Here is a 13116-nt window from a genome sequence, read left to right on the forward strand (position 1 = left end):
GGACCGAAATGCACAAAGTTCATAAATGTGAGAAAAAATGCACTCCTTAGGTTTTTACTCTAAGGTGACGTTTTACATATCTAAATCTTTCTCTAGAATCCTAGGAAAAGAGGTATAGTTTAATATTAAATGAATAAAGGAAGTGACTTTATAGGAATACCAAAATTTACATTAACAGAAAATTTAAGTCTCAGTATTCATAGCATTTTTACTTTTACGAATTAACAGATACTTTAATTTATACTGTTAGGCGTCTTTAAAATTGTCAGGTTCTTTTGGCACGGTAGAGCAGAAAATACGGACATCTTGCGGCGTAGTGCCGCACTACGCTACTAGTGCGGGAGGGGGCGGTCACGTGACCATTGGCCAATGGCGGAGCAGTTTCTTCCCCCGCTTCCCCGCACTGCGCGTTACCTCATGTATGTGTAAAAAGCAGTAAGAATAAAATAACATAACAATATTATTGTAATTTACCTAATACTGGCTATCTTGTTTAATAAATGGAAAAAGATTAAAAATAACATTTTTAAAAGAGCTTGTCAAGCAATCAAAATGTAAAATATTATATTTCAGTATGTTCCAAAATGTAATTATCATTATAAATACATTTTGTTTGCCGATTGTGATTTTATTTAATTGAATCTAAGCAAATCTTGATGATATGTGGTGCTAACAATATGTAATTTTTTTATAGTTACCTAATAGTAGGTAAATTTTTTTTCATTCATTTAATCAATGGTTACTTATTATGTGAAAATAAAACTAAAAATAGTACACAATTTAACAGATTTTAAATCAAACAAGTGTTTCCCTATGAGAAGTATTTTCCTGATTTATTTACAGTAGAAGATATTTCAAAAATATGGACAATATTAAAAAACCAAGACACTTGAAAATGAAATTTGAAAATCAGGGAAATATTGGAGGAGGAAGGTTAGTAAATAAATGGTGGTAGTAGGTAGTAGTAGTAGGTAAAATATCAATATGGAAACGCACAGTGAGAAGTGGGATCGAAAGTAGGCCTACACGCAGGGTCCCTGTACTGGATAATGTGAATTGAGTATTCTAAATAATATGAACTTAGTCTAGTGTGCTACTATTAAGATATTCCAAATTATTATGGGTGCAGACTATTTAAAAATATTTATTGAAAACTTTATCACAAGAAAGTAATAATTGTCAGGCTGAATGTGTTTCAGCAGTCTACTGTAAACTTTGAAAAAAATAGATTAAACAATGGTTAAGTCAGCGTTAAGGTTTAATAACTTTTAAGGATATTTTGGCATTACTTAGCTTATTAATTGTATTGTAATTAAGAAACAATCCAAATATACAGAAATAGATTCCTAAATATTAGTGAAGCATAGTAAATGTATTTATACATGAACAGATTGTACAGAAGTAGGCCTAGTTAAATAATGGTGACTCACATTAAGAGAAAATAAGTTTAAAAATAATATGTATATTAAAAGCCAAAGTCATAATAATCAGAATAAGTTGTTAGCACCACAACCATTTAAATTTTCAATGATTAATTCTAATTAACTATGCAATAATTTAGATGTTATTCCAAACTGAATATTCAAAAACAAAGAAGCATAATAAGTAAACAAAACAATAGTAAAGTGATACTTACTTGTTTGTTTACAATATTAAGTTGAAATATTCATTTATCAATGAGTAGCGGAGATTGCCATTTAGAAACTGTATGGGATATTCCCTAGAATTATTATAACTAAATTATAATATTCTTCATTGAGTAATAATATTAATTTCAAATCTTGTACATTAACCAGGAAGTTCTCATAATAAAATCCTACAACAAACCATATAGTTTGATTTTAATAATGTTACAAATTCCTTCATCAGTATAATATAAGATGTCATGTACAGCCAATCAAAATAAATAACACTTCAAATTGATATAAAATGCGACCTTTTGATCTCATAACGACACTGATGTAAAGGTTATTGTTTCAAACATGTCCAAAATAAAGATGCAGGTAGATAAGACGAAATTAACTCTTTGAGCATTAAAGATTTGCCATTAATTCAATTGCAACTACATCAAACACTAGATCTTGTATTTAGACTGTTGTTTATTATTCCAGCAAAGTAATTAAAACCTCAACTAACCTACATCTACTTGGGTGGAATAATCAAGGCTATGGCTGACATAACAAACTCTTTCTGCACTAAGGGGTTTGTTGCGTGNTCAATGAGTAGCGGGGATTGCCATTTAGTAATTGTATGGGATATTCCCTAGAATTATAACTAAATTATAATATTCTTCATTGAGTAATAATATTAATTTCAAATCTGGTACATTAACCGGGAAGTTATCATAATAAAACCCTACAACAAACCATATTGTTTGCTTTTAATAATGTTACAAATTCCTTCATCAGTATAATATAAGATGTCATGTACAGGGAATCAAAATAAAGAAGACTTCAAATTGATATAAAATGCGACTTTTTGATCTCATCATAACAACACTGATGTAAAGGTTACTGTTTCAAACATGTCCAAAATAAAGATGCAGGTAGATAAGATGGAATTAACACTTTAAGTTATAAAGATTTGCCATTAATTCAATTGCAACTACATCAAATACTAGATCTTTTATTTAGACCGTTGTTTATTATTCCAGCAAACTAACATACATCTACTTGGGTGGAATAATCAAGGCTATGGCTGACATAACAAACTCTTTCTGCACGAAGGGGACCGTTGCGTGATTATGAAGGATCATCCATCAGCTCCACAAACATTATCATATTTGTATACATACAATATCGGCGCGCTTTCGTCAAGTCCGCGATAATTGGCACATGTCCCGCGAATCCACTGAACGGCACTTCATTACAAGAATGTCATTATGCTGCAGCAAATGATCGAGAGAATATTATAAATAGAGATCACTGAAATCCTTGAGTGTGGTGAGGACGCTCGCGGCGATGAGCGGACCCGTCACAACCTTCCGTCGACACAAAACCCTGATCGTGGCCAGATATTCAATTAGAACGAGAAAACGCTGCGAAACCCCATAAAAATTCCTGGCTTATTATCCATACATAAACAATGAGATAGGTCGGGTGTAGATAGACGGGCGCGAGCACACGAAACGCACGCTTACTATGGCCGATTTATTGCTTTGGTAACGCTGGCGAGTCGAGATGACATCGCCGGAGAAAGCGTCTAACATTATTTTATATCATTCGTGTGATCTAATTAAGGTTTAACGATGGGTATGCAGCAAGAAACAAAAAATCGGGATCGCTGACATTTTTGTTTATGGTACATCGACGAGATCCAGAATCCACAAATAGCGAATAAACGTACACGATTACCGCCTCCCGACGGATTCACTTGCACTTGATAACACAAAACACTTTGTTTCTTCACATTTATGTTAGTTTCATCGTCAAATTATACCTGATTTATTTAATTTCTTTTCTTTCTATCAGCATTAACACAAATCACCACGCACACACAACACAACATACAGCTACGATACATAAAATATGTGCACACATGGATAGACAGAGTTTGAGTGAAGTGACGTCCATCTTCTTAAATATGAACATCGATTAAAATCGATTTTCATTTTTTCTTTCTTTAACATTTTTAATAAATAATTTTGTAATTTAAATTTATAAACCAAAATTTTGGTATGAAAGATTGGTAATTCAGAATTTTTGAACTTATTAAAGTTAAAGTATTGCTCAGAATGTCCAAAAAAGTAGAAGTAAAGTTTATTAAATGACTTTTAGTAGTAAAATATAAATAAAAAATTAAACTTCTATAAATAGATATATTTTCTTATTATATTTGGGTCCGAAATTACTCACCACATAAGTAAATATTTTTTTTGGCTATAATTTAATTTTATTATAACAATAAAAATATGATATTCACTTTCTTATCACTTATGTGTATGTTTTGGAACCTTACCAAACTATTTTTGTTTGTTTTACCTCACTTTTTGATGTACTAAATCTGCATTACTTCTATTGGTAATAATAAAGTCTATTATTACTTCAACATAATCGATTTTTGAATCGATTTCAATAATTTAATAATTTAGGTAATTTTGTATGAAACATACAACACTATTATCAAAAAAATGAGCGCTTGACTGAAATTTTCGGATACACATGCATTATTATTATATAAATGATTCCAATATTCGCAAAATGATGCGTAATTTAAGTTTTCTCAAAACATTTCCATTGTCCGCATTTTTTAATGCTTCTACAAAATGTTTAACGATTTTAATTTTGTGCTGAAAAATTTATTCATTGAAATAACCACACCACATTATATTTTTTGACAGTTCAATACAATATTGCCATCTTTTAATATAATTTTCTACATTTTTGCTTTAATATTATTAAAAAATGCGCTGAAATACGTATATTGTCCAACTACAACGGTCGTCGTCGAATCGTCCCATCCCATCCAAAGAATATTCATACTCCAAGAGGTCCCATCAGTGAATAACAGCTTTGAAACATTAGATCAACTAGGGAAAACGCGTATTTCCAAAATGATTCAGTTAAAATTGTTACAACTAGTACCTTAATTTCCTTGGTACGAAATATTTTTTTGTTTTTAACAATTTTTAGTTTCCCATTGCATTAAGTATCAAAAACTAAGCTAATTATCTAAAAGGGGAGTCATAATTCGTTTTAGAAACAAAGTTATAAGGTCATGAATTTTTGGTAGCCAAGGAAATTATTATAATTTTTTTTTCTCTAAGTGTTGTAAATTTTAAACAGATTCCAATAAAGAAATACTCAAAATTTGACTTTACGCCGAATTAAAAATGGTCTTTTATAATTTCCCAGGCCATTTTATGCCACGGAAAACAAGGAAATTAGGGTCAAAGAAATCAGATTTATGCCTAAAAGACACCATAGACAAAAACCTATTTACCCTATGCATTTAATATTTAAATCATGGGTTTACCCCTACAAACACTAAATCTGTGTAAATAAACAATAAAATTAATCCATTGCTTAGCTGCAAAAAACCGTCCAAAGAAATTGACTTTTTAGTAAAAAAAAACCCAACTTATGCAATTTCTCGCGAAACTGATCAACGAAGCACTGTCCTGCCTCGATGGCCCCTTGGAACGAAATGGCCGAGTGTAACGGTGCAGTGCATTACATTCTAAGTTCTTTCGTTTCTTTACTACAATGGTCGAAAAGAAGACCTAGGGAAATTATACTTTTGACTCGGACAAAACTTAACTTCACTTTATTTCCTTCCTTTAAGTATTTGACATTTAAAGTTTTTATTTTCCGATAGCCAAACATTTCTCAAATATAAAGAGAGTGCTATTAGAATGAAATTACGCTTCAATTTGTTATAATGTGACATAACAAGGAAATTAGAAAAACGACTTTTGATTAAGTTTTTCTACGGTATTATTTGTAGTTTTTGCTATTGTAATAGCGAAAACAAATAAAACTTTTGACGAACTCTCCCATAAAAATAGATTTATACATATATGTAGATATAAAAAAACATGTGTTCGCCTGCCTGGACACAGAAAATTTACTGTTTCGGCGAAATACCCAGCCACACTACTCGCGAAGTTAGCCTACGTTAATCAAATAAACACTGGGCACGGGTGTTTATTAACGTATGATTACAAAACTTTTCCCAAGTATCACATTGTATCCTAAACTATGCGTTGCCCAAATATTCATTTCCCAAAACAATGTATTGCAACTTTTCAGTTAACAAACTTTGTTGTCAAATAATATTGTTTGGTCTTTCTTTTCCTGGACTTTGGCTAAAACAATTTTAACTGAATAATTTTCGAACAACACGTTTTCCCTAGTTGTTTCAAAGGTTAACTGTGACATCAAGTACATGAAGTGATAAAACATAATTAAGCAAAGCCTTGAGCAAAAGCCAGTTTACTAATAAATTATTTTTAATGGTGAAAATGAACGAAAAATATTTTCGCATGCAAATGATGGTTTATGACATTGAATTTTATCAAGAAAGTGGGAAAATTTATGAAAATGGTAACACTGGTTTAAAACAAGATTCCATACAGCAACGCCATCTATCCTACTTTACTGCTACTATTGAAAATTTTAAAATTCTAGAAGTATTAAAAAAAACCTTTTCTACAGAGAAATGTATAAATCATTCAAGAATTTTATTTTAATTTAACATTTATCTTTTTACTATTGTTTAAAATAAAGCACGCTCAGTCTGGATATATTATTTTCCTTTGCTATTGACTCATGGAGTGTAAAGAAAAGAACAAAATTGTCTATGATTGATTTACTGTGAAGGGAGGAGAGACGATCTCGCTTCGTTGTCGCCCAAATTATTATTTCATGGCGATTTGTGATGAGATACTCAATATTGGATTGAAATAAGTGTCATTGTTTGGTGCTTGATTTGTGTGCAAGTGTAAATTCTACGCCTCCCTCGCTACTTGTGCATTGAATCCGATTACATTCCGACCGCTCCCTGCGTATAGTACGTCAGTCATCAAGTATTTTTCATGCCTGTTTGTACTACTTGCCGTCGGGGGCCGTAATAGTAAAAGCTGTTGGAAAGTGCATTCATACGGGAAATTGTTGGTGTAAAAAACTATCCCACGTTCTATAATATTGTGAGCGTTATGAGGTGATCGTGGAGTCTGTTCGTTTGGCGAGATTGTAGCCATTTTCGGTGAGTGCCCAGATTTTACATTCAGGCGTATTTACGTGTCGATTACGCGCGATAATGAGTTTTGCTAGGAGATCAGCCGCGATTGTGAGCTTTGTCAAATTTAGAAAGTATCTCTCACGACTAGTGGAAGTAGAAAAAGTGTAGGCTTCTCTTTTCTGGATGAATTTGAGAGTAGTAGTAGTATAGTAGGCAGTAGTAGTAGTATAGTAATGTAAGTTACCCATAAAATTTTGTAGTGATAAAAGAAACTACAATTTGTATCCCATAAAACACATCATCTCTATAGCAAATAAATTCCAATAGTAATCTTATTGATGAACCATAGATTTGATAAAAATGCATTTGTCACTAATAATAACACTAGTTACAGATTTTGATCTGTATGAAGTTTCTTAGTAAATGTTTAATTCATACCCCATAACATTTATTATTTTAAAACAGATAAATTACATAGTGCAAGTTAGTATAAATTCACACCATTTTCCAATTCCGAAACATGCTATAAAATATCATTTTGCACAATTCATCTTCACAAGTTGAATCCAAATAATAATTCTATTCTCCTACATGAATGTCATTGCACTATGAACTCACCTTGGGAGTCCCCATTCATGAAATAGCTGAAATGTACACAATAACCATATTACAATGCTACTTTACTAGCTTGCCGAACCTCTATTCATGGTTTACATTCATGCTTACTTTAGTAGATCGTTGAGGTCACTCTGTGGGCTGTATCCCAGACCTGGCCATATCCAAAGTAAGAAGATCATGTCAATTTTTTTTAAGGCTGGATTGTACCATCTTTTTTAACTTTGACAAATGTCAAAAATCCATAATATGAAAAACACCGGTTATTGTTATAGTTACGGTCAAAGTTAGGTGGTGCAACTCAGCATAAGATAACTAAGATTTACCTGTTACTTTTTAATTCTTATTTCACACTGAACCCAACAGTAGCTAGAGACCTTGCTAACTACTTTTCTCTAGCTTGCTAGCTAGATTTTGTTCTGACTCATTTTACACTACTTGAGATCAAAAAGAAACTGTATTTTTTTGGAGAAATAACTTTTTCCCGCCTTTAAAATTTCAAATTGAAATATCTGAGTAACCAAGTGAAGAGACAGAGCTGCTGAACTATTGGTCAATCACTCAGTGAAAAACAGTTGCACACGAGGAACAACACGACATACAGCATAAAATACCTACATATTTAATACAGATTAAAAAGTATTTTATTAATTGGTGATACCTACTTTAATTTAAATTATTTGAAATGTCCAAGTTTTAGGTGACAATGTGATGTTCTTATCTAAAATTCCAAGATTATTTGAGTAATACTTTGGTTAATTGAAAAGGCCATTAACCTCAATGAAGAGAATGCTTGTGCTCTTGCTTATTAACAATAGCAAATTATCAAGCTTTCTTTTACAAAGTTAGATGCTCTAACAAAAAAAATACATTTTCATATAACAGGTGATTGTTCTTGATAGTTTGTTTTGTTTTGCTTCAATGTAGAAACTTTAAACCTTGCTCAGGGACATTGTTTCAACAAAAAAAGAGTGTTGGAGAACAAAACGAAGAATGTAAAACTTCGTAATTAAGTTTTTTACTCACCAACACTTATAAAAGTAGGAGACATACTTAATGATTTATTGTTTGTTTTGAATTTAAATATTATACAGTTTACATTAAGCTACAGAATTTAATTGCTGCTATCATCAAGTAAGCATTAGCAGTCCATTCTGAGACTCAAATAAGTATGATTAACAAAATACATGTAAATCATTGTAAGATGCTGAGTTTCTTGTTGCTGCTTCTTCACAGCACGGGCCTATTTATTTTCCTAAAGCAGTGGTAGGGTTAAAATAATATTGATGTTAATAAACAGCTTTTTATAACCCTTTTTGACTAACTTTTTTTGTTCAGAAGAAAATTGCCAAATGACATCATCATTAAAATTGAGAAAACTTGTTCTAACAAAAATGTTTCTTGTTCCAGGTGACCCAATTCGGCCAGCTTCAGCAATTATCAAGAGCACCTCATAATGACATTACTTTTTAATTCACCGCATACCCATTAACCAATCAGCCCGAAGTTTAGACATGAGAAGCGTACCACACCAGAAATGGACGGCGTGAAGAAAATACATTCAGGAACACTGTATCGGTGAGTCCTATTTGTAACTAGATTTAGCCCATCATTTTGTCAGCGTGGAAATATATTTTAGTAACAACGAACAATTTAAATTACCTACCAATCAGCCCGAAGTTTAGACATGAGAAGCGTACCACACCAGAAATGGACGGCGTGAAGAAAATACATTCAGGAACACTGTATCGGTGAGTCCTATTTGTAACTAGATTTAGCCCATCATTTTGTCAGCGTGGAAATATATTTTAGGAACAACAAACAATTTAAATTACCTTTTCATTAAAAAATGAAGGTTAATACAACCGAGAGGTCAAACTGTCTCTGTTGCCCAAGAAAACCGCAAACTACTAAGATCGGAAAGCCGCATCAAAATCTGTTCAACGGTGTTTGCGTTACACGGACAGTGTAGACGAAAATAAAATAAAATCTTTATAGTACCTAGTACCTACTCAAGTGTCCACATATTATAATTCCATGCCAATACATAAATCCTACTGAAACAGATTATTTCACCAAGTACATAATAAGCTTAGACAAATAGGTGTCAATGTTTATTGGCCTTATTCGCTTACAAGATTGCTATAATATCTTGGCGCCTAAAATCAAATCCAATCACCCAAAACATAATTACTTTGTGTATAGTAGTTGTACAAAGGCAATACTTAATTAAAACTTGTCTAAACTAAAACTCAAATCAAAATTAATTTCTTGAAAATAATTTCTACAAGAAATTGCTACGCATAATTTTCCCGCCATAGTTCACTTGATTTTACAGCGCGCCTGAAGAAACTTGCTCTGAAAAATGGTCTCGCAATTAAATAAGTTCTATTAAAGTGAATAGCATCACATTATCATTATAATTGGATGCGAATTGTAGGTGAGGATAGAACTGAAGCCGCGGTTCAACTGGAGTTAGGGTTGCCACGCGTTTGTTTTAAACCGGAAATCAGCATTTAATCTGGACAGAAATTAAAAAGTAGTTCGAAAAGTGATACGACTGCGTATCATTTGCCAATAGCATGGAGAATTTACTACGATAGATCGTTACTCGTTCGTATTTTTATGAAACTTGTTGGTAAATAGTGTTTGACATAATCCCCTCGTTTATTGCCCTTTGGCCTTGACGAGTTCGCATTTTAGCTCTAATAGAGGATTCAAGCTGAGCTCCATTCTTCTGTGATTATTGGCCTGGTTCCAACATCCCATATAATACAAGTAAAGATGTTATTAAATAAATATTTCCTTCCCCCTGTATTAGCTACTTTTGCCAGTATGCCAAGTCTTTGCATTCCGCTCACGCTTATTTTTCAAGTGAGGTTTAGGTACGTAGACGAACCTCAATAGTTAAGTATGCGACAACCCTAAGTTTTTGCCTCTCTTGAATCTAATTTATTGGTACAGAAAATGAGAGTTTTCTACGATTTTGCCAGATTATCTACTGGTCAAATCCAAAAAGATAACTAACTCCTTATACAGGCAACCCTGCTCGGACACCGAAGCCCCAACTCCAATACAACTCGCGAGCCTCCCCTATGACTACCAGCTAACCAGACTATACGCCCTGATTAGATGTACAGTCAGTTCGTGACACCTAGAATAGTCAAAAAGTTCGCAACACGTCCAAGTTGTGATAAAAACTTTTTTAGAGAGATGGGCACATGTCTGCAGAACTGACGGCCAATGGGGCAGCAAGGTTCTGGAGTGGAGGCCTCGTACCGGCAAGCGCAGCGTAGGATGTCCACTCACAAGGTGGACGGACGACCTCATAAAGGTAGCGGAAAGGCGCTGGATGCAGGGCACCATCAACCGGCCATTGTGTTCAGCAGTGGACGTTGGACGTCCTATCCTATGGCTGAAAATGATGATGATGATGAACTACTTTTTGGTCACTAGTGTCACAAATTATTGATGCTGACTGTACCATACTATCCTAGTCCTACACACACCTTAATTAGGACGGACGCAAGTTTTAATTAGTGTTCTAGTTTATATCAATGGTGACTCTGGCTTGGTCTCGTGACTCGCACTAGTTAGTTAATAGTTAATAATTTCATATGTTTTCGATATCCTGGGAAACCACGAAAGGTGGAACGAAATATTCTAGTAAGGCAAAATTTGTATCGTGACTAATCTGGCTGTTTGTATAATCAATCTAATCACTAATTGCATAATTATTTCGGTATCCTGAATTCCTGAGAAACCAAAAAAATTGAGGAAAATATCTAGACTATGGCCTGGTTCTTGAATTGAGATTTTTGGCTTTTAATACTTATGAAATTCACCCTTGAGTAAAAGATGAGTACATTTAAGCTGCAATGTCATTCAGAAACTGGACCTTAATTTTAGATTAGGTGTATTTAAGAAGACCTATTTGTAGTGCCTAAACTGACTGTCTGGTCCAGACACTAGCCTAGGCGTAGACCACCGATTTTTTTGTTGACCGTTAGTTGGGTCAGGCTGTTAATCAGTATGGAGATGTAAGAAAGTGTGCACATTAAACTGATTTGGTATCAGCAGGTTCTTCATTCAAATTAGAATCGGGCCCAACTATCGGCCAACTAAAAATCGGTGGTCTGTCTGCGCCTAGGCTAGGTTAGTAATTTCAAAATGATAATTTCTTAGGAGAAACTAAGAATTTCAGACTGTAATTTAGATTAGGACCTGTATTTGTAGTCTAAACTCTAATCTGTTTGGCCAGCCTGTGCCTAATCACGCCCGATACAACTGAACTTTTAATTAGTGCAACTGCTCAACTTTTGCGTAGCGTAATTAGTTTGCTAAATTGCAACATGCAATGCGTTTTGAAATAACCTTTTTGGGTGTAATAATTCAGGAATTCATTTCACAAATTGACGATTTTAAAAGGCAATGAAATGTGAAATAGGTAGGAACCACATTTTTGACATGAGTTTCGTGATTCGTTTACTATCATCATATGACGTGTTCATTTTGTTGAACGAGTGTTAGCCAGTAACTACGCAAAAATAATACTGTTCTTCCTCGAGTCATTCATAAACTTCAAAACTCTCGACAGACGAAGTCACCGGCGGTCGTTAGTTCAAACTGTTTCCTTTCAAAATCGTTCGTTGATGGTGTTTTGGTGGACTGATGATTAATTGACGCGAAGATTGCGTGCAGCTCGCCGGCCGATAAACATCTTTCATTCTTAGGCACTCGTATTGTGGAAGGAAGTCTGGTATGGATGTTCTACAGACAGTACATTACATTTTTGTTGCAAAATCACCTCTATTACATGGTACATAAAGAGTCCACCGTGTTTAGTTTGGCATGTCGTTGTATCTATCTTTTGATCGTACGTAGTGGAATTCCATGTAAGATATTGAGTTGACCTATGGATAAGAAAGGGCTAATCTTTAAATGCTTTGTTCGTTTTCAATTCGACATTGAATAGTATTCAGGTATAAAAATACTGTAATTTTTCCCATTTATGCTTGTGTACTCTGCATCTGAAATAATCTTTTGCTTGGATTTTGAAGTCAAAATGGATTACACTCGTATATATTTTATTTATTGAAACTGCATTATGATAAATCATCATTCATTACATTATACCACGTTACATTGTAACCTTGAACGTGGCTTTGTTTTACATTCCACACACCCTCTTTTTAGGACAATAGACGCCCTTTATCAAGAACTTGGTCTTACAATATGATAATTAATTGCTGACAAAGGTGAAACACTTCATATTTCAATGATTATATTCTATTTCTTCGTTATTCATGTTCATACAACCCTCAGGCCAGTTCGTTACGCGGGTTGAGTCTCCTTTATCACAGCTTCTAATGTACTCGTCACAATGATCTAATGGAAGTACATTCAGTAGAATCTTGTTTATAGTCCTTGCTGTAGTCAATCTCCGTAACATCAATTTTAAATGAATGAATTAATGAAATCTTGCAAATACAGTATTGCGCGGAACTAGAAATCTCGCAATACCTTTATTGCAAGCTTTAGAAGGTTCTAACAGTTCGAAGGTCTGGATTGATCGAATCAATCTGCAATGTTCTCTACATTCCTGGAAATAGAGCGAGAGTTTTATGAGTACTCGCCTTTTTTGTTTATTTAATCTCCAAGGTTTTTGGGATAATAAAAAAAAGCTCAAAGCTCTAATTTTGTATTTATCTACAAAAGTGGTGGCTAAGCCCTCTCTAGGTCTTGTATCAAGACAAGTCTGAATATAGATATAATGTAAATTTTTCTAGCATCACTTTTACTGCTAATAATAAATAAGAT

At 33.5% G+C, this 13116-nt stretch overlaps 2 protein-coding genes across 18 annotated transcripts in view; one reads left to right on the top strand and one right to left on the bottom strand.

The window, feature by feature from the left end:
• The window catches only part of LOC114352311 (collagen alpha-1(I) chain), a 39428-nt gene extending 35899 nt beyond the window's left edge, over window positions 1-3529 (bottom strand). For 5 of the 8 annotated variants that reach the window (XM_028303864.1, XM_028303863.1, XM_028303862.1 and 2 more), the window contains exon 1: window positions 3346-3529. The gene's annotated coding sequence lies outside the window, so the exon portion shown is untranslated. Of the gene's footprint in view, window positions 1-1636; window positions 1721-2794; window positions 3325-3345 lie in introns of those variants that run through there. The other 3 variants (XM_028303859.1, XM_028303860.1, XM_028303861.1) reach the window with 3 other exon arrangements.
• A 2766-nt stretch (window positions 3530-6295) lies between these two features.
• Window positions 6296-13116, top strand: part of p120ctn (adherens junction protein p120) — a 50189-nt gene continuing 43368 nt past the window's right edge. For all 10 annotated transcript variants that reach the window (XM_028303890.1, XM_028303891.1, XM_028303887.1 and 7 more), the window contains exons 1-3: window positions 6296-6705; window positions 8707-8833; window positions 9007-9047. In XM_028303890.1, coding sequence (XP_028159691.1) covers window positions 9007-9047 — 41 coding nt within the window. In that variant the 5' untranslated portion in view covers window positions 6296-6705; window positions 8707-8833. The remainder of the gene's footprint in view (window positions 6706-8706; window positions 8834-9006; window positions 9048-13116) is intronic.

This window comes from Ostrinia furnacalis, unplaced genomic scaffold, assembly GCF_004193835.3.
Source record: "Ostrinia furnacalis isolate ACB-3 unplaced genomic scaffold, ASM419383v2 OfSCF1318, whole genome shotgun sequence".
NCBI lineage: Eukaryota > Metazoa > Arthropoda > Insecta > Lepidoptera > Crambidae > Ostrinia > Ostrinia furnacalis.